Source organism: Macrotis lagotis, chromosome X (assembly GCF_037893015.1).
Source record: "Macrotis lagotis isolate mMagLag1 chromosome X, bilby.v1.9.chrom.fasta, whole genome shotgun sequence".
Taxonomy (NCBI): Eukaryota; Metazoa; Chordata; class Mammalia; order Peramelemorphia; family Peramelidae; genus Macrotis; species Macrotis lagotis.
Genome location: NC_133666.1, coordinates 138,485,274 through 138,503,752, shown reverse-complemented (window position 1 = coordinate 138,503,752; position 18,479 = coordinate 138,485,274). Strand labels below are relative to the sequence as shown.

General features: G+C 31.9%; 1 protein-coding gene across 4 annotated transcripts in view; it reads right to left on the bottom strand.

The window, feature by feature from the left end:
• SDK1 (sidekick cell adhesion molecule 1) overlaps positions 1–18,479 on the bottom strand; it is a 1,240,677-nt gene that overhangs the window by 781,490 nt on the left and 440,708 nt on the right. For all 4 annotated transcript variants that reach the window (XM_074200552.1, XM_074200555.1, XM_074200553.1 and 1 more), the window contains one exon: positions 14,567–14,714. In XM_074200552.1, the coding sequence (XP_074056653.1) occupies positions 14,567–14,714 (148 nt within the window). The remainder of the gene's footprint in view (positions 1–14,566; positions 14,715–18,479) is intronic.

Sequence of the window (18,479 nt, the reverse complement as noted above, 5' to 3'; positions counted from 1 at the left end):
AATATAGGTCTTAAAAAAATAGGATTTCAACAGACAGAGATTCTACATTGTATACATATCTGACAAAAAGACCTTACAGATGAGCTCTCTAATTTTTAAAAACAAAAACTGAAGCCCAGAAATGTTAAATAATTTTCCTTAAGTCAAAGGTGAAGGGTAACAAAATTAGGATTTAAATTCATTTCTTCTGATTTCAAATTTTTCTTTCTACTATGCAAAATGGAGGAAAGTGGAAAAGAAGTAATGTGACATAAAACTGAAAGCAGAAAAGAAAGCTATATATGTTTGTATATGCATGTATATGCATTTTTGGATTAACAAATGAAGGAAAGAAGGATGGAAATCTGTCAGATAAAAACTGATAAAGAATAATCTACAATTCATATAATTTGCTGAAAGATACTAAAGTGTTGGCATATATTTTTATATATTCATAAATAAGTATGGCCTCTTGACATGCAATCCACATGGACATGACATTTAATATTCAGTCAGTAAACATTTATTAAACATCTACAACGTATCAGAAACTGTTCTAAACTTTGGGAATACAAAGAAAGATAAAAAGACTGTCCTTACTCTAAAGGAACTCAGTCAAATGGAGTAGACTACATGTAAAATTATGTAGAGAAAAGGTATACCAAGGATAAATTTTAAATAATCAATAGAGGAAAGGCACTAGAATTAAAAGGGAAAGAAAAAGACTTCCTGTAGAAGGCAGGATTTTAGTTGAACCCTAAGGGAAGTGAGAGAAGTCAAGAGGCAGAGATGAGGAGGGAGAGCAATTCTACCATTTGGGACTGCCAGGTAAAATAACCTGAGTCAGGAGATAGATAGTTTAAAAAAAGAGTTACTGAGCATCAGCTGTGCGGGCTGAATTAAGTGATATGAGAGATAGCTGGAATGAAGAAGAGAGAAATGCCTCCATATGGCCTCTGCCCTCATGGAGTTTACAATCTAATAGGTGTTCTTAAAAAAAAATGCCTCTTGCTGTTAATGGATGAAATTTCAAAACATAATGCCAATATGAATTGAGATGCTAAATAAAGGAAAAGTTTTATTCATCTAGCACATTACAGTCTTGGCACCTCCAAATTTATTGTTCATTAAAACTGTATGTTAATTGTCCTAGTTTTAATTAAAGTATTATGTTGAGTGCTGAAATACAATTATGATCAACTGACTTAAGATTTATAATAGGCTAATATTTGTAAAGAAATGCTCTATTGTCACTAGATCTAACCATGTAAAATAAAGTGGTATTTTGTTTTCAAATGAAAAATTAGTATGTAGGATATTGAACTTCTGTCATTAAAGTTAAACACTACATTGCCAACTCAAATGGAACCAAGTAATTCTAGGATGCTTTCCCTCAAGTGATTCAATTTGTGTGGGGATTGTTCTGTCTTTATTCTTTTCCCCTCATCTCATAGTACCTAGTATAATGTTGGACAAATTGTATATATCAAATATATAACAAAAGATGTGATGGTTTTATGTTATTCATTAAGAGAAACACAAATATATGAGGACTGCTTATGCTATGCTATTAATTAGTCCAAAATCCATCATGAATCAGCCTAACATTCTCTAACAGTTACTGCCAGACAATGTGAAGGTGAATACAGCTCCTCCAACAATGTATCAAGGATTTTAGTATTCATCTCACCATGTGCTATTACGTTCTTGTAGAAGGAGTGATAGATAGCACATAGGAAACATTGGTTGATATTCTGTAGCTTGAGAAAACTCTTAGAATCCTTTTGTCATCTACCTTTGTGAAACTCATTTGCCTAAAGATAACGTCCAATACTTGTGCTCCTCTCTTTTCCTTTCTTCTGTGTTACAAATGAGAAAAAAAGGTTTTCTTCTTTCTAGAAAATACATAAAGGGATTTTCTGCAAATTCAATAGTACTCTGGTTAAAAACTACTAAATTTCATTGGTCACAGCCACACATTCCCTGACTTTGCCCATTCTCCAGATTAGGTCACTCTAGTCAAAAGGGTTAGGTACCCAAGCAACTACCCAAAACTCTCATGTCCTAAACAGGTTTATGATAGCCTCTCCTAAAGCAATTTAATGTATATATTTGTCCTGTAAATATAAGCATCTGATAGCAAACTCACATAGAGACACACAAACACACACACATATGTGTATATATATATGTATGTGCATATATACATATGCATGCATAAATTCATATACATATATACCTACATACACATATAAAATGTAAACCATATTTATACCTGTGGAAACCAGATCTTTTTACTGAATAATTTTAAATACTTTAGAATCATAATCTTCACTAAAGCACTACCCCAATGCCTTGAATGAGCACTGAATGAACTTGAATGTACACCTGTGTTCAAATCCTAACTCTGAAACTAACTCCAAAGCCAAGGGGAAATCCCAAGCTGTAGGGGTTCTACTTTTTTTCATTGAACAAAACAAAACAAAAAACCCAATGAATTTAAGCTATATGATCATTAATGTCCCTTGAAACTCTAGCCAGCTGTAGCCTCTCACTTCATCCTATCTGTACCAGTAAAACACAGTCAGACTTGGTAAGTCCTACCAAACTGGAAATATTTTGTTTCTATTATCAACCCAGCAACAGACTGTCCTTAGAAAAGCAGCCTCACTAAATTAAGAGAAGCTCATCACTAAAATATTAGATACAAGATAATGAGTTCTTTTGACCAGGACAACCATCTATTAAATCATAAGGAAGTTGTAATCTTCATTGGTGAAGAGGATAGCTACACTGATGAAATCACATATCTTTCTAAGTATTGCAGTAAGAGTTCAGAGGTAAATAGTCAAAATAGGAAAAAATGTCAATAGTACCTAAATTAATTAACTTATTCATGACTGCATCTATTAAACTCCCGTTTGATTTTATAGAATTAGAAAAACAATAACAAAATTCATTTGAAGAAACAAAAGTCAAGAATATTAAGGAATCATTGAGGGGGGTAAAAGTAAGGGAGCAGATAAGTACCAGTTCTTAAAATTTAAATGAAACTGTAATCATCAAAACAATTTGGAACTGGATAAGAAATAGAATGGTTAATAAATGGAGTGGATTGGGTAAACAATTTAATGAAGAAAATGAACATAATAGCCTAGGTTTTAATAATGACAAAAATCCCAGATATGGGGGCAAAAATACACCATTTGACAAAACAGTTGGGAAAACTAGAAAGTAGTCTGGAAGAAACTATGCACAAGCTAATAATTCATACCAAAATCAAGATAAACTCAAAATAGGTACAAGATTTAGACATAAAGATTGATATCATATAAGCAAATTAATGAATAATAGGAAAAATTCCTTGTTATATTTGTAAAAGGGGCAAAATTTGTAACTAAACAATAGGTTCAAAAGAGGGAAAATAGATAATATGGATTCTATGAAATTGAAAAGTTTTTTTCACAAGCAAAACCAATGTAGAAAGAAAAAGAGGAAATGATGTGGGAGAGGTTTCTGCAGGAAGTTTCTTTGTTAAAGATCTTATTTCTCAAATATTATAGGGAATTGAATTAAATTTCTAAGAATAAAAGCCATTCCCCAATTAATAAATGGTTAAAGGATATGGACAGGTTGTTTCAGAGGAAGAAATCAAAGTTATCAAGCATATCAATGCTCCCATTCACTAAAAATTAGACAAATGAAAAGTAAAACTCTCATATAACCTATCAGATTGACTAAGATGACCAAAAAAAAGAGAAAATGACAGATGTTGGAGGGAATGTGTGAAAATAAGTACAATTATACTCTTGGTTGAGCTAGAAATTATCCAATCATTCTCCAAAACAATTTGAAACACTATTCAGAAATTCATTAAACTGTACATCTTTGTCAACTGAGAGGATGTCCATCAATTACAGAATGGCTGAACAAGTTATGGAATATGAATGTAAAGAAAGATTATTGTGCTACAAGAAAATAAGGTAAGGGATGGTTTCAGAAAGACCTGGAAGGACATATGAACTGATACAAAGTGAAGGAGTAGAACCAGGAGAACAATTTACAAAATAACAGCCATATTATAAAGATAATCAGTTGTCAAACAGTGATTCTGATCAGCAAAATGATCCAACACAATTCCAAAGGACTCATCATGAAAAATATTATCTACTTCTACATAGTGAACTGATAGACTAAGATTCAAATTAAAGCATTTTTTCCTCTCTCTTTTGCTTTTTAAAATAACTAATGCATGCAATTGTTTTGCATTACTATGTAATTGCATTGGGCTTTCTATGTCTTGACTTCTCAGTCAGGATGAATGTAAGAGGAGAAAGAATCTGGAACCGAAAATAAAATAAGATTTAAAAAAAATTTTAAATTTATTTATTTTCATCCATATGCACATGTATATTTTTAAGTAACAAATTTTCCTTCCACTCTCCCTTCCCACCCCCCTCAGCAGTGAAGTCAGGTTGTCACTGTTCATACATATTTTTGATAAACATGTTTATATATTAGTCATTTTCAGTGTGAAGAATTCGGATTAAGGGAAAGAGATACATAAGAGATAGTTTCTATAAAGTGTTCATCAGATTCTGAAGGATTGGTTTTTCTTTTTTGTTTCGTTTTGTTTTATTTTTCTTTCTCTAGATGGAGATAACATTGTCCATAGCTTGTCCAATATGATTGTCCTAGTTCTCTGAATGACTGAGAGGAGTGGCTTCCATCAAGGTTAATCATCTCACAAAGTTGTCGTTAATGTGTACTTTGTTCTCTTGGTTCTGTTCCCTTCACTCAGCATCAGATCCTGTAACTCATTCCATGCTTCTCTAGAGTCCAACTATTTATGGTTTCTTATAGAACAATAATATTACATAGTATTCTTGTACCATAACTTGTTTAGCCATCCCCCAATTGTTGGGCATCCCTTCAATTTCCAGTTCTTTTCTACAACAAGAAGAGCTACTACAAATATTTTTGAACATGTAGAACTTTTCCTATTTTTTATAATTTCTTCTGGATATAGACCAGGAATTGGAATGGCTGGGTCAAAGGGTATGAATATTTTTATTGCTCTTTGGGAATAGTTCCATATTGCTCTTCTGAAAGGCTGGATCACTTCACAACTCCACCAGCAATTCATCAATGTCCCCTTCTTCCCACAACCTCTCCAACATTGATTATTTCCCCTTTTTCTCATCTTGGCCAATCTGATAGGTCTGAGGTGACACCTCAGAGTTGTTTTAATTTGCATTTCTCTAATCAACAATAATTTGGAGCCTTTTTTCATATGGTTATATATGTATAGCTTTTCTTCATTTGAAAACTGTCTATTCATATCCTTTTACCATTTATCAATTGGGAAATGACTTGCATGTAACCTTATACATTTGATGCAATCTCTTTATATTTTAGAAATGAGACCTTTATCAGAATTCCTAGTGGTAAAGATTGTTTCCCAGATTTCTGCTTTCCTTCTAATCTTGGCAGCATTGAATTTATTAGTGCAAAACCTTTTTAATTTACTACAGTTAAAATCATTTATTCTGCAGTTTATAATGTACTCTAATTCTTGTTTGGTCAAGAAATATAATAAAATTGAATTTAAAAAATTAAATATATTAACAAGGGCTCAGGTAAGCAAGTGAAAAATTCCTATTTTGGCAGGTTCAAGAAATTACAATTAGGCAGAATCATAATATCTAGCGTTCTATTTCAAATCCTACCGATTAGCATTCTCCCTACAAATAAATACACAAACATTGTATAGATATTAAGAAATAAATTCCCTCCCTTCCATCTTTTAGAATATTAAGAAAACATTTCAGGGGTGGCTAAGTGGCACAGTGGATAAAGCACCAGCCCTGGAGTTAGGAGTACCTGGGTTCAAATCTGGCCTCAGACACTTAATAATTATGAAGCTGTGTGGCCTTGGGCAAGCCACTTAACTTCATTTGCCTTGCAAAAAAAAAAAAACCAAAAAAGAAAACATTTCAAAATTATCCTAGTCTAAAATCTCTGACCTAATCTGAAAAAGCAACATATTGTTACTCTTTCTTTAACTATCAGTTCCAAAATATAGGCCCTCAAATGATTTTCTTTGATAGGATTTGGGTAATGAACACAGTAACGTTAAAAAAAAATAGTCGTTTCGATTGCTTCAGCTAATGGAAATATCTCTTGAGTTTACCTCTGACCAATTAGAAAAACGAAATCTTTAAAGTCAAAGCAAAACTGAATGATTTAGGAAAACTATTTCACCAGGCTGTGACTACTGTTCTGTTTGATAAAGCAAAATGATAACTGAACTTTACCTTGAGTTGTATAACTGCTTTATTTCATTGGGGAATTTTGTCTATTTCCATAAATGCTTTAAAACTATACCACTGAAATGGACTATGAAAGGAGTTTTTAAGAGTCTTAGGGTGAGGAGTGACTAGGTGACATAGTGGATAAATCACCAGCCCTGGAGTCAGTAGTACCTGGGTTCTAATCCGGTCTCAGACACTTAATAATTATCTAGTTGTGTGGCCTTGGGCAAGCCACTTAACCCTGTTTGCCTTACAAAAAAAAAAGTCATAGGGTATCAATGTCAATTTCTGGTCCTCTCAATAAAAATACTCAGATCTGAAAAATCAACATCATTAAACATTATTTCCAGCATTTGTGCCTAAATACAACATTATTTGAACCTAAAAATTTAATTTAATTAAAAAAAAATTCAGGACTAGAAAAGAAAGTTAGAAATCATATAATTGAATCCTTTAATTTCATAATTAAACTGAGGTTAGTAAAGTTGGGACTTTCCAAAGTATATATATAGTGAAGATTAGAACCCATAATTCCCGACTCCTACTACTATGTTCTTCCCGTGACACAGTACAATAGCTCTTAAATTAAAAAAAAAGTATTGATAGTTTCTCTCATAAGAATTCCCAAATTTATAATAAGATATAGTTAAAAAATTTTATATTACATTGCAGTCATCATCATCATGAACACTAGATGGGAAACCTTATCATTTACAAAATGTTTTATGCACATTACTTTCTTTAACTCTCACAATTCTATAAGAAGAGTTGCTATTACATTTTAAAGATGAAAAAAGGAGTCAAAGGTAAAAGACTTGATCAAGTCAGTGATATTAAGTAGATATTAAGTAGTTTGTCATTCCTACCTGCTGACATGAAAAACTTTTTATGACCCTACTTCCTTTTTACCTCCTATTTGTACTTTTCTTTCTCCTTTCCCTTTATCCCTGTTAACTGCTGTTTTACTTCTGATTGCCACTAGCTGCACATTATCCTTTTCCCTTTTTTCTTTTACTTCCTTGTAGGTTAGGATAAATTTATAAACCAAAATGGGAATGTAAATCACTGAGCCAAATCTATTGAGAGTAAGATACTCAATGGTTACACTCTCTCTTCTTTCTCCCTATCATAACAGATATTTTGTACCTCTTCATGTGATTTTAATTATTCTCTTATGCCTCCATCTCCTCCTTTTTTTCATGTTTTAATTGTTTTATAACTGTCTTCTACCTCCAACCTTGGTCAAAATATATACTCCTTTCAGCTATCCTGATGCAATTTTCAAAAGTCATAAAGCATTATCACCATCATGATCAATTTATACCCATACCCTCTGTCTAATTATGTTCCTTTCAAACTATCCTAAGAGAAATGCAATTCTGAAGAGTTACAGGTATTGTCTCCTTGTTTAGTCTTATTATTGACTTTTTCTCTTAGTCTTACTGACTAACATGTTTTTCTTTCTATTTACCTTTTTTATATATCTCATGAATCTTGTATTTGAAGAATAAATTTTCTGTTCAGTTCTGGTCTTTTTTTCAGTTAAGTTTGCAGTCCTCTATTTTATTGAAAATCCATCTTTTCCCCTGAAAGAAAATACTGAATTTTGCAGAATAATTGATTTTTGGTGCTCCTTTGCCTTCTGGAATACCATATTCCAAGCCCTCCAGTCCTTTAGGGTTGAAGTTGATAAGTCTTGTGTAATCCTGACTGTGATTCCCTGGTATCTAAATTGCTTCTTTTTGGCAGCTTGCAGTATTTTCTCCTTTAGCAGAGAATTCTGAAATTTGACTTCTAGAAAATATTATCTCTGTGTATTTTTACTATGAGTTCTTTTTTACATCTTTCTTCATTGCCATTTCTAATTTCTCTAAAAGCACAACTGGGAATTTGACATTGAGTTTAAATAGATAGTATCCACTGTTCTAGGATGGTGAAAGAGTTCATTATAAATAACTTTCCAGATCTTTACTATTTTCATATGTTTGTTGTTCTTCAAATTTCATCCTCAAATAGCCTTAGTATTTCTTTATATAGTTATCTTTCCTATAACTTTCTTTAAACTGGCTTTGATATACACTGCTTTTTCACAATAAATATTAGTGTGTAAAATTTTTCAGCCATGCTATTTTTCAAGAATGAATTATTGAAACAAAGCATCTTTTAAGTTCTTACTATGTACAAAGAGCTATACTAAGGGATAGGGACCCAAATATAAAAGTAAAATGGCTCTCAAGAAGATCACAGTCTCAAGAAATTTGTCAAAAGCTAAAGTAATTGTTTTCCTAAAAGATGTTGAAACTGTGATTCTCAACACCCTCGTCATTTTCTTCTACTCGACCAGTGTCACTATAGAAACAAAAGGGACAATGCAAGAATGATGGCCATGACATATTTTCTTTGTTTTATTGGTTGCCATAGATAAAAATTTAGTCCTCAAAAATAGTCTGCTCTGGAAACCCATACCTGAAATCTTCCAGAATAAAAGAACCTCCAAGAACTTGTATTATAAATTTTAGAAATCCAGGGCTACTGCTAGACTATGATTATCAGCCTAGGACTTTGAGGGAGAGAATAGTGGTTAAAAGAAATATGGAAATTTAAGAAAAGGGGATGCCAGTTTTGAAGAAATGATAAATTTTTTTTTTTTGGTGTTGAGGGTAGAATCCATGTTGTGTTTCCATTTAAAATGCCTAAGAGAAAGCTAATACTACAAGATTGACTTTTTAGATAGAATTCAAGGATAAAAGTATAGATTTATTCTACACAGGAATGAAAGCTAAAGCCCTGAACATACAATAATGGTATTTACAAAGTATGGTATTTACATGGGAGATGGTTTATCTCCAGGCAAAAAAAAAAATCATTATTTATGCTACTACATGTATAGTTCACTCCTGGTCAATATAACACATTTGCCAATTATGTGAAATCCTTTCTCTGATTGCAGCATACCTTGTTAAATCTCTGTTGCTGCTGCTTTTCATTACTCAATAACTGTTCTGAAGAGCTTTATGGTGGATTTTCAGTATATTTTTCAAATTTAAGACTAATAAACTGTATAGGGATTATATATTTGTGCTAAACCTATTCGTTTAATAAGTTCATTTGTTTTATAAAGTACAGGTTTTTCAAAGGCCAATAGCTGGACATAATGACAACTAGGCATTTAGAGCACTTAATGTTATGATGTTTAAAAGCAATGTGAAGTCCTTCAGATAGAAAACTGAAGCTACTGACTCATCAAATGATTTTTAAGCCCCTTTTCCCAAAACAAGTATGGAATTTATATTGTTTTTCTATGCTTGTTTGGGCCCTTAGCACTATTATTGTTCTAGGACCTAAGAATAATAATCATCATCCTTTACTACACCTATATAAATGCGCTGTTGAACAGTTAAATGATCCTTATACAGAAAAGTTTTTTCCTCCCTAGATCCTGCTGGTTCTCAACCATATTATTATGGGATCACATTATTGAAGACTAGAAGAATCCTTGGAAATCATCTCACCCAATCCTTTCATTTTACAGATAAATAAACTTAAAACCATAGAGATTAAGTTGAAGGTCAAAAGGTTTTAAAAAGCAGAACCATGATTCAAATTCTAAATTCAAATGAAAAGTTCTTTACATAACATCACAGGAAATATTACATAGAATCACTTATTTTTTCTCTTTCCTTACTTCTCTCGAGTTCTATAAGGCAACAATAAAATTATAAGAATGAGTAAATTGTGTGCATGTGTTAAGGGGGTTGAAGGTAATAGTTTTAAAAAGAAGACTGAATTAGCCTAATATGTAAGAAATTAATAACAACATGTTCTAAGCAAATACAAATTGAATAATACAAGCAAGGAACTGGAGAAATAAGATAATAAATGTTGTAACCATTCCTCAAGAAGTTTATATTCTACTCCAGAGAATATATGTATAGATAGATAAGCATATATTGAAGAAATGATGGAATGGAGGCAAGGATTGAATATCAGGGTGAAGAAGAAGAATCAAAGACCATTCTTAGAACTTAAGTTCAAGAGACTGAGGAGAAGGTACTGATAAAAACAAAAAAAGGGACAATGGAAAGAAAATCAAATATGAAGGGGGGGGGAAGAGCTTCAGGTTGGATATTCAGGAGGAAATGACAGTAGGGAATAATGAGCTAAGGGACTACATCAATACATGGAAAGAAAATGTTAAATAGAAATGATAACAGATTTTTTGTTTTGTTTTGTTTTGCTTGTTTTACTTTGGTTTTCTGTAGCCCTCTTTCCTGCTATTAGGATGCTCTGGTTTACTGGTTCCTACAAATTTTCTGTAGGTGCATTTTTCTTTCCTTTGGTTTTTGAAGTTTTATGAAGCAAATATTGGTTATTGCTTAAAAACGGCCCAACAAAATCCTCTTCTACAACATTTTATAAATGTATTTATGTCATAAGCTAGTATTGCTGTTAGTCATCCTTTGTTCTTGAAGAGGACCTACTTACTAATCCTTCAGTATTGAAAAGAACCACACTAACCGACCAAGTGAAGGGTGGTATCAGTTGAACAATTATATTTATTATAGTGAGGGTTATGCTAAGCAAGTCATCCCCTCTCTTGTTTTTACTAGAATTTTCCATCCTAGGACTTAACTGATAGAGGAAACAGGATTATTGGAGATGGTTTTGGCTGCTGTAGGAGTTTCCTGGTCTTATATTGGTTTTGCTTCATCCTGTATCAGTGAGGCACCAGAGGACCAATAACATCATGTCATTGATGATTTGACTTGTATATGGATTGGATTTAAGTGAGGCAGAGTTATGCAAAGTTATCAGCTTCACTCTCTCCCTACAGAGTCATCTAAGTTCAGTAGCAAGATAAAGGATAAGAAGACTGGAGTGATCCAGTTGTAGTAGGTGACCTTGGTCTTTCTAAATTAAGGTTTTTTCCAGGTCTCAGTTTATATGAGGTCATACCCACTCAATAATTAAGGACTAGATAAGAATTGAGATAAAAGAAACCCAATTTACCACCACAAAGATATCAGTCTGGGCAGGAAAAGATCTGCTTCTGTTCTGGCTAGAACAGAAAACAAATGCTATTTACACTAACCCAACAAATCCTAAAAAATTAGCCATTGAGGCTAGGGTTGGGGCTATTATAGACTATTCAAAGAAAGCCAGAGTGATTTGAGTTTAATCAGGTAGCTCAATTTAAAACACAATGGATTTTTTAAGCCTATTTTTCAGGGCTATATTCAAAGAAATAAAAAGTGAAGATTGAGCAGAATCAGTGTGACCACATATGAGGCCTTTTTTAGCTTTATACAACTTATTAGAATTTGTGATTCTCCTGATAAAATCTTTGAAAATCCCTAGAGATCACCTCCATGTCATGATGAGGCAAAAGTACCATGTTTATGAAGGCTATAAACAAGACCTATACTCTGAACAAAAGCAAATTCTGGTGACTTTACTATGTTTCAGCAAAGACAAAATACTTGGAAATACAAATGTTCATTTAGACTTTCAAAATAAACATATGGTCATGTAATTTTTGACCTCATTCAAAAGAATACACTAAAAAAGCCAACTAAGTGATACAATGAAGTCAAAGTCTAAGTAAAAAGCTTCTCACTTTTAGAGGTAGAAAGTAATACAGCTTTAGACAAACAGACAAATTGTAAAGAAGATAAAAGACTTACACATATTTTGATTTTTTATATAATACCTTTCTCAGAAGGCACATAATAAATGTTAGTTGATGATGAAATTAAAAAAGTGATAGTAAAAGGCTTTATATGTGCATATAACTATGATCCATCTTCTCTCTTTTTAAACAAAGGTGTTGTGGCACACGTTTCTATTTGGACTGGAAACTTATCAATACCTCCAAGATTGTGAGTAGGCCATTTGTTTGATGTGACACCAAAGTAGACTTTTACTGGCAATTGTACATTACTCAATTATCTGTGACTCTGTGCTACAAGAATTAAACATTTTTTTGAATGGATTTGTAAGTAAAAGACCTATAAAATTAAGACTCATTAATTTATATCCTGTGTCTTTTATATTATTTGAACAACTTTTATCTCATCCATGAAGCAAGACTAGGCTAGTAAATGAATTAATGCATAGTCATATCATGCAAAATTGACCAATCCAATTAAAATCTTCTCTTCAAATTTTTCTAAATAGGAAAAAGAAAAGTTCTTTTCTTGGTAAAAATCAAATCTTTGCACACATATCATTTGTTTAACATTTGATTTTTTGTTATTGTAGTAACTTCCTAGTACACTTGTGAATAAAAAATCTTAACTCACTTAATGAAATTATAATTGTTCCTAGATTGAATTTAACAGGAAAATGCCTCAAGAAAAGGGGAGTTAAGAATTGATGTGGGATCATTTGGTGAAGAATTCACCATACTCTTTGACTCAGGGAGATGAGGAAAAGCATACATTTTAATTCACAGGTTGCACAAAAGCTTACATGTCACTATAAAAAAATCCATAAGTTACTAAGGGAAAGAAAAACTAAAGGAAAGCAGGAAACCACTATTCCCTCAGAAGCTGTGAGTTAAAGTGAAAGAGAAACTTAAGAGGCAGGAAAATACTGATCCCTAAACAACCTAAACATCCAAAGCCACTATGAAAGGTTGAGCAATAAGGAAGCAAGCAGGGGAATAAATATAAGTAGTAGAGAAAAGAAGTGTGGATCATGCTCCTCCAAAGTGTAATGTCCTTCAAAAGCAATGATGTAACTCAACTGAGGAGTGTGCAACTTTTAAAGAAGGGATTTTTGTACCTGGTGCAGAGATTTACTGAGAGTCCTTGCCAGAGAAAACTAAGGTACTTTACTAAAGTTCATTAACCTCATCTCATGGCTTGATGGGGAAAGGAAAGAGTACATGGTCAGTACAGAGGACATTGATTAATACTATAAAACATATTTCTCTGTTTAATAAAAATAAATCTTTTATTTTTATTATTTATAAGTTAAAGAAGATCTATTTTAAGAGACCACATAAAGGCATATAACCAAGCAACTTTAATATCTAATATCTTCTAAAATAAATTAGTAACAATAGCATTTTCAAACACTACCATTACATATATGCAATTGCTTCCATTATTTTAAAGACTAAAACCAGAAATATTCTTAACAGGCTCAGAAATAATAGTCATCAGAAAAGACAGGGGCCATTATACAATTTGGCTGTTGGATTTGGAGAGGTATCAGTATAGTACACAAGAGGAGAGATAGAGGGATAGGTACACATGGTTCCTACATTGGCTCTGAAAATTGCACTTGAAACCTATTTAACAGAATGTCATACATATGAAAAGAAAAGAGGAAAAAGAACTTTTCCCATTATGAATTTTATCAGAGTAGAAACAATGACATAGCTATAAAACTTTAAACCTGAACACATATGGTTTCACAATTCTTTCAGAAATGTTTATCTCTGAGCATTGTATTGAAATGAATGACAAAATATCTGTATTTTAAGTACATTCTCAACCTTCTTTTAGCTTCTACATGAAGAAACTGTAGATGGCATTAGTCAATTATCCTGTTTGCAGATGGAGAGGCAGGGAGACAGGGGTCTAAGCAAGAACACCTTGAAAAAATGCTTAACTAATCACAAAGCAAGTATTTTGTAATGAACCAGTGAACCACTAATTAGACCAAAGGAAGCAAAGTGGTCAGGATAGGATAAAAGGATAAAGAGAAATAAAATAATCTTTTATTGTTAAAGGTCCTATAAAACATAGCTCAATTTTTTTAAAATGGCACTTATAAGTAAATACAAGAACTTGTTAAATTAGTAGCTAGAGCTAAAGGCAAGTAAGGGTGAAGACTCACTTTTTTTTTAAGTTTTTTTGCAAAGGAAATGGGGTTAAGTGGTTTGCCCAAGGCCACACGGCTAGGTAATTAGTAAGTGTCTGAGGTTGGATTTGAACCCAGGTACTCCTGACTCCAAGGCCAGTGCTCTATCCACTGCACCACCTAGCCGCCCCCAAGACTCACTTTTTAAGAGTATATCACAAAGAGCAAGAATGGGAGCAAGTAGATATTCTATTATAAAATGGCCATTACGGTCACAACAATTATTTTTTTTAATATTTATAGAATTTCAGAACCAGCAAAAAGAAACTATTTATCTGAAGTTGTTAGAGTGCATTATTCTTATCAAAGTTCAATTAATATATTTAATAGGTAAAACATATATTGAATATAATTAACCATGTTTCAAATCTTTAATCTAGTTCGATTTTGAATCAACTTACATTCTGCTGCTTGGAATAATCTTGTGCCCATCTCTAAACCAAGTCACTTGTGGTCTGGGATAGCTTATGATCTGAGGCAAGTTTAGAACTGCAGCATGTCCTTGAAATACAACTTTTCTCTGGTCTGCATCCATGAAATTTCCCATATCTGCAGGAAAAAATTACACCTTTAAAATTAAGAAATTTTTAATTGGTCAGAGAAGAAAATAATTATATTTTATGGCAAAAACATTGGCAATTATACCATAAGATTGCCCAGAACAGATAATTAATGTAAATTTTAGTTGTGAAGTAAAAAGCAAAGTCAAGTGCCTCCAATGTACTCAAAAAATAATCAGCAGAACTACATAGTCTTTGTCTTACTAGAATGATAAAATGAAATATTCTCAAGCTGTAAACACATCATTGATGACATTCAAATGAATTTGAGAAACATCATTTTCTACAAAGATATTACACAGTTAAACCTAAAACTATAAAATTAATTTACACATTTTATCTTTTTTTATTTAGATGATTTTCTAGTATCCAAATCTTTATAGTCATTCTTCTTCTTACTCTTGCCTAAATTATTCAATTTTTCATTTTCATTTTTGACATGGTGGATAGAATGCTAAATTTAAAATCAGTAAGATCTGCATTTAAACCCTGCCTTAACACACTCACTAACTGTGTTACCTGGACAATTCATTCAACTTTTATGATGCTTAATTACTTCATTTGTAAAATAAGGATATCAGTATCCATCTCACAAAGGTGGTCTTAGAATTAAATTCGTATATATAAATTTATATATATATATATATATGTGTGTGTGTGTGTGTGTGTGTGTGTACATATAAATGTGCATAAATAAATATATATAGTTTATAAATTATATATAACTACTTTATATTTAAATGAAATTTATATAGAATATATGTGTCTATGTACAGTGCCTTATAAACCTGAAATTAATTCTTAATGTGAGCTATTATCATTATTATTATCATCATTACTTTTTAAATAAATAAATCTTAAGTGAGGAAACCACTCTATTTTCATGAAGACAACTTTCAATAGAAGCAATGTTGCTTCAATTTAGTCATAGCACCAATGTATTCTGTTTTGATCAGATCCCATCTAGAGTTTGGGGACCACCAAGAACATTCTGGACATGAAACCACATCATATTCCATTCAGTATAATCCCAATTTAATATAATTAGAAATTATTAAGAGGTTACTGGATACAAAAGATATAAGACATTGTGCTCAGGGTGGGGACACAAATTCCAAAAATCTTTGACCTCAAGCATCTTTTACTCTACCAGCCTAGGCTCCAGGCATGATCTTAAGCTATCCCCCATGCCTGGAATACTCTTTCTCCTCCATCCCACTCCCTCCCACTCAGATTCCTTCAGAACTTATCTATAAATCCCATCTTCTACAAGATGGCTTTCCCAATCTCTCTTAATTCTAGTGCCTTCTCTCAATTATTTCCTGTTTGGTATGTGTCTAATTTTTTTGTATTTATCTATTTGTGATTGTGGCTCCAAGAAAGGAAAGCTCTTTTTATCTCTTGTATCCTCAGAGATTAGCAGAGTGCATGGTATATCATAAGTATTCAATAAATGTTTTTGACTGAATGTATTATTAATGCAAATTCAAGTCATATGATTATTTAAATGCCTCTTGAAGTAAAGGAGATAGTATATTTATCTTGAACAACAGAAGGCTTAGGGAGGTCATTAAAGCTGACCATATTGAAGGATCAGAACTTAGAAGCAACAGGTACAAGCTTCAGAGAAACTAATTCCCACTGGAGGCAAAAACAATAATTAAAACAATTCAAAAATGGAATGGGTTTTCTCGGAAGGAAATGTGCTCCCCATTCACTAGATGTCTCAAACAATGGTCAACTGACCACTTGTAGAATATCTGCTACAACATTCTCAGCATTGGATATCAATGGAAAAAACTAGTCTGGACACCTCTTTACGCTTAAGATTCTGTACATAATCTCCTTCCTAGTTTTTTTTTTTAAAGAAAAACTTCTAGAACTTTCTTAAACATTATTCTTTCGGATATTTCTCCTTTTGTCTTCACCCTCTCCTAAGTATTATAACCATAATTAGAAATAATTTTATTCTGTTCTGATCTACTACTTTGTTGGGGGAAATAATTAAGTAGCTAGGGTCATAGGAGAACACAGAACTAGGAGAGCATAATACATTAATTTTTGTCATTTTTTATGAAATTTAAAGGTATTTTTCACTTTTCATTGCATATATAGATATATCTATATAGCTACAGATATATCTTTATACTCGCATATACATTCATATATATATATATAATATATAAATTTTAGAATTAGGTAACATTTCAATTAGTTAAATTATTTTTGACTCAGATAAAAAATTTCCTATGACCAGAAGCTATAAAATAAAAACAACATGATGAAGATTTTTTTAAGTTACTAATCTGTATATAACACTTACCACAGTGCTTTACACATAGTAGCACTAAAATCAATACTTGTTGAATTGAAATAAATCGGGAAAACAAGTCCTTTCTAATGTTTATTTCAAACTATTGTGAAATCTAGAAGCAAAGACTGGGAGACAAAGAATCAAATGAAAATATAATGGCTAGAGATCAAAAAGTAAAAAAGTGATATAAATAATTAAGCAAGAGAAAGACCAAAGCATAATTTTATAAAATAGGATTTCATACATACAAATGAATTTTTTAGCCAGTTAACTTGTTCAGATATGTTTAGTTGTATTCAACTGCCTTTTTTTTAATAATTACATTTTTAAATTACTTAACTACTCATTAACAACAGCTGAATGACTCAAATGACCTTCATAATTCAGAAAATTTTAAGCCTTCTTTGTGATTATAAAATTTGACATTTTAAAATCAACACCTGATTCAGTAGTTTACTATCATAGTAGATTTTGTTTTTTTCCCCTCCCCAAACAGATTTTTCTTTTTTGAGTGAGGAAGAAAAGGATTTGGGGAGTGGGAAGGAAAAGGATATATTTTACATAAGTAATATGAAAATCACACACCTGACATCTGGGGTTCGAACATTTGATAAGTGATAATATCATTGATTAGAATAACTTCATTTGATAAGGTCCTTTATACCTCAAGAATTCAAGAAAGTTTCATCATGATTTTAATTTTATTTTCTTGCATTTTGGTGGTAATTATTATTTTAATAATGACAATAACAAACATTTATGGGCAGATAGATGGTGCAATGAATAGAGCACACTTTTCCTGGAGTCAGGAAATCCTGAGTTAAAATTCAAACTCAGATATTCAATGCATCCTGGCTGTGTGACCTGGGGAAGCCAGTTAACCCTTAACCCCACTGTCTTGCCAAAAAATAAAAAATAAAAAAAAATAATATATGTATGTATGTATGTATGTTTATATGTGTGTGCATGTATGTGCATGTGTGTGTATGTGTGGTATTTACTATGTCAAGGGACTGCATTAAGTGCTCTACACACGTTATCCAATTTTATCCTCACAACAAATACCGGAAAGTAGGTACTATTATTGACCCCATTGTACTGCTGAGGAAACTGAGCCAAATATATTATAAATGAATTAGTAAAACAAGTGAGAAAATCAGTCTACTTTAAGTAATTTCTGCATATATCCTTATTTGCAAAAATGTATTAAATTTTTTGCATAATATATCATTTTTTGTCCTATTTCAAGTACATTAAAAATAAAGCTTCTCTATTTTGATTCATGTGGCAATTCCTGGGGAAATTATTCTTCTTCCAAATGGATTTACCTAATAAAGAATTAGCTGAGTTTCTGCCATATTAATACTATTTGTAACACAACATTTAATAAACATGTTTAATAGGAACATAGATTTTAGAGATTATCTTCATAAAATTCTT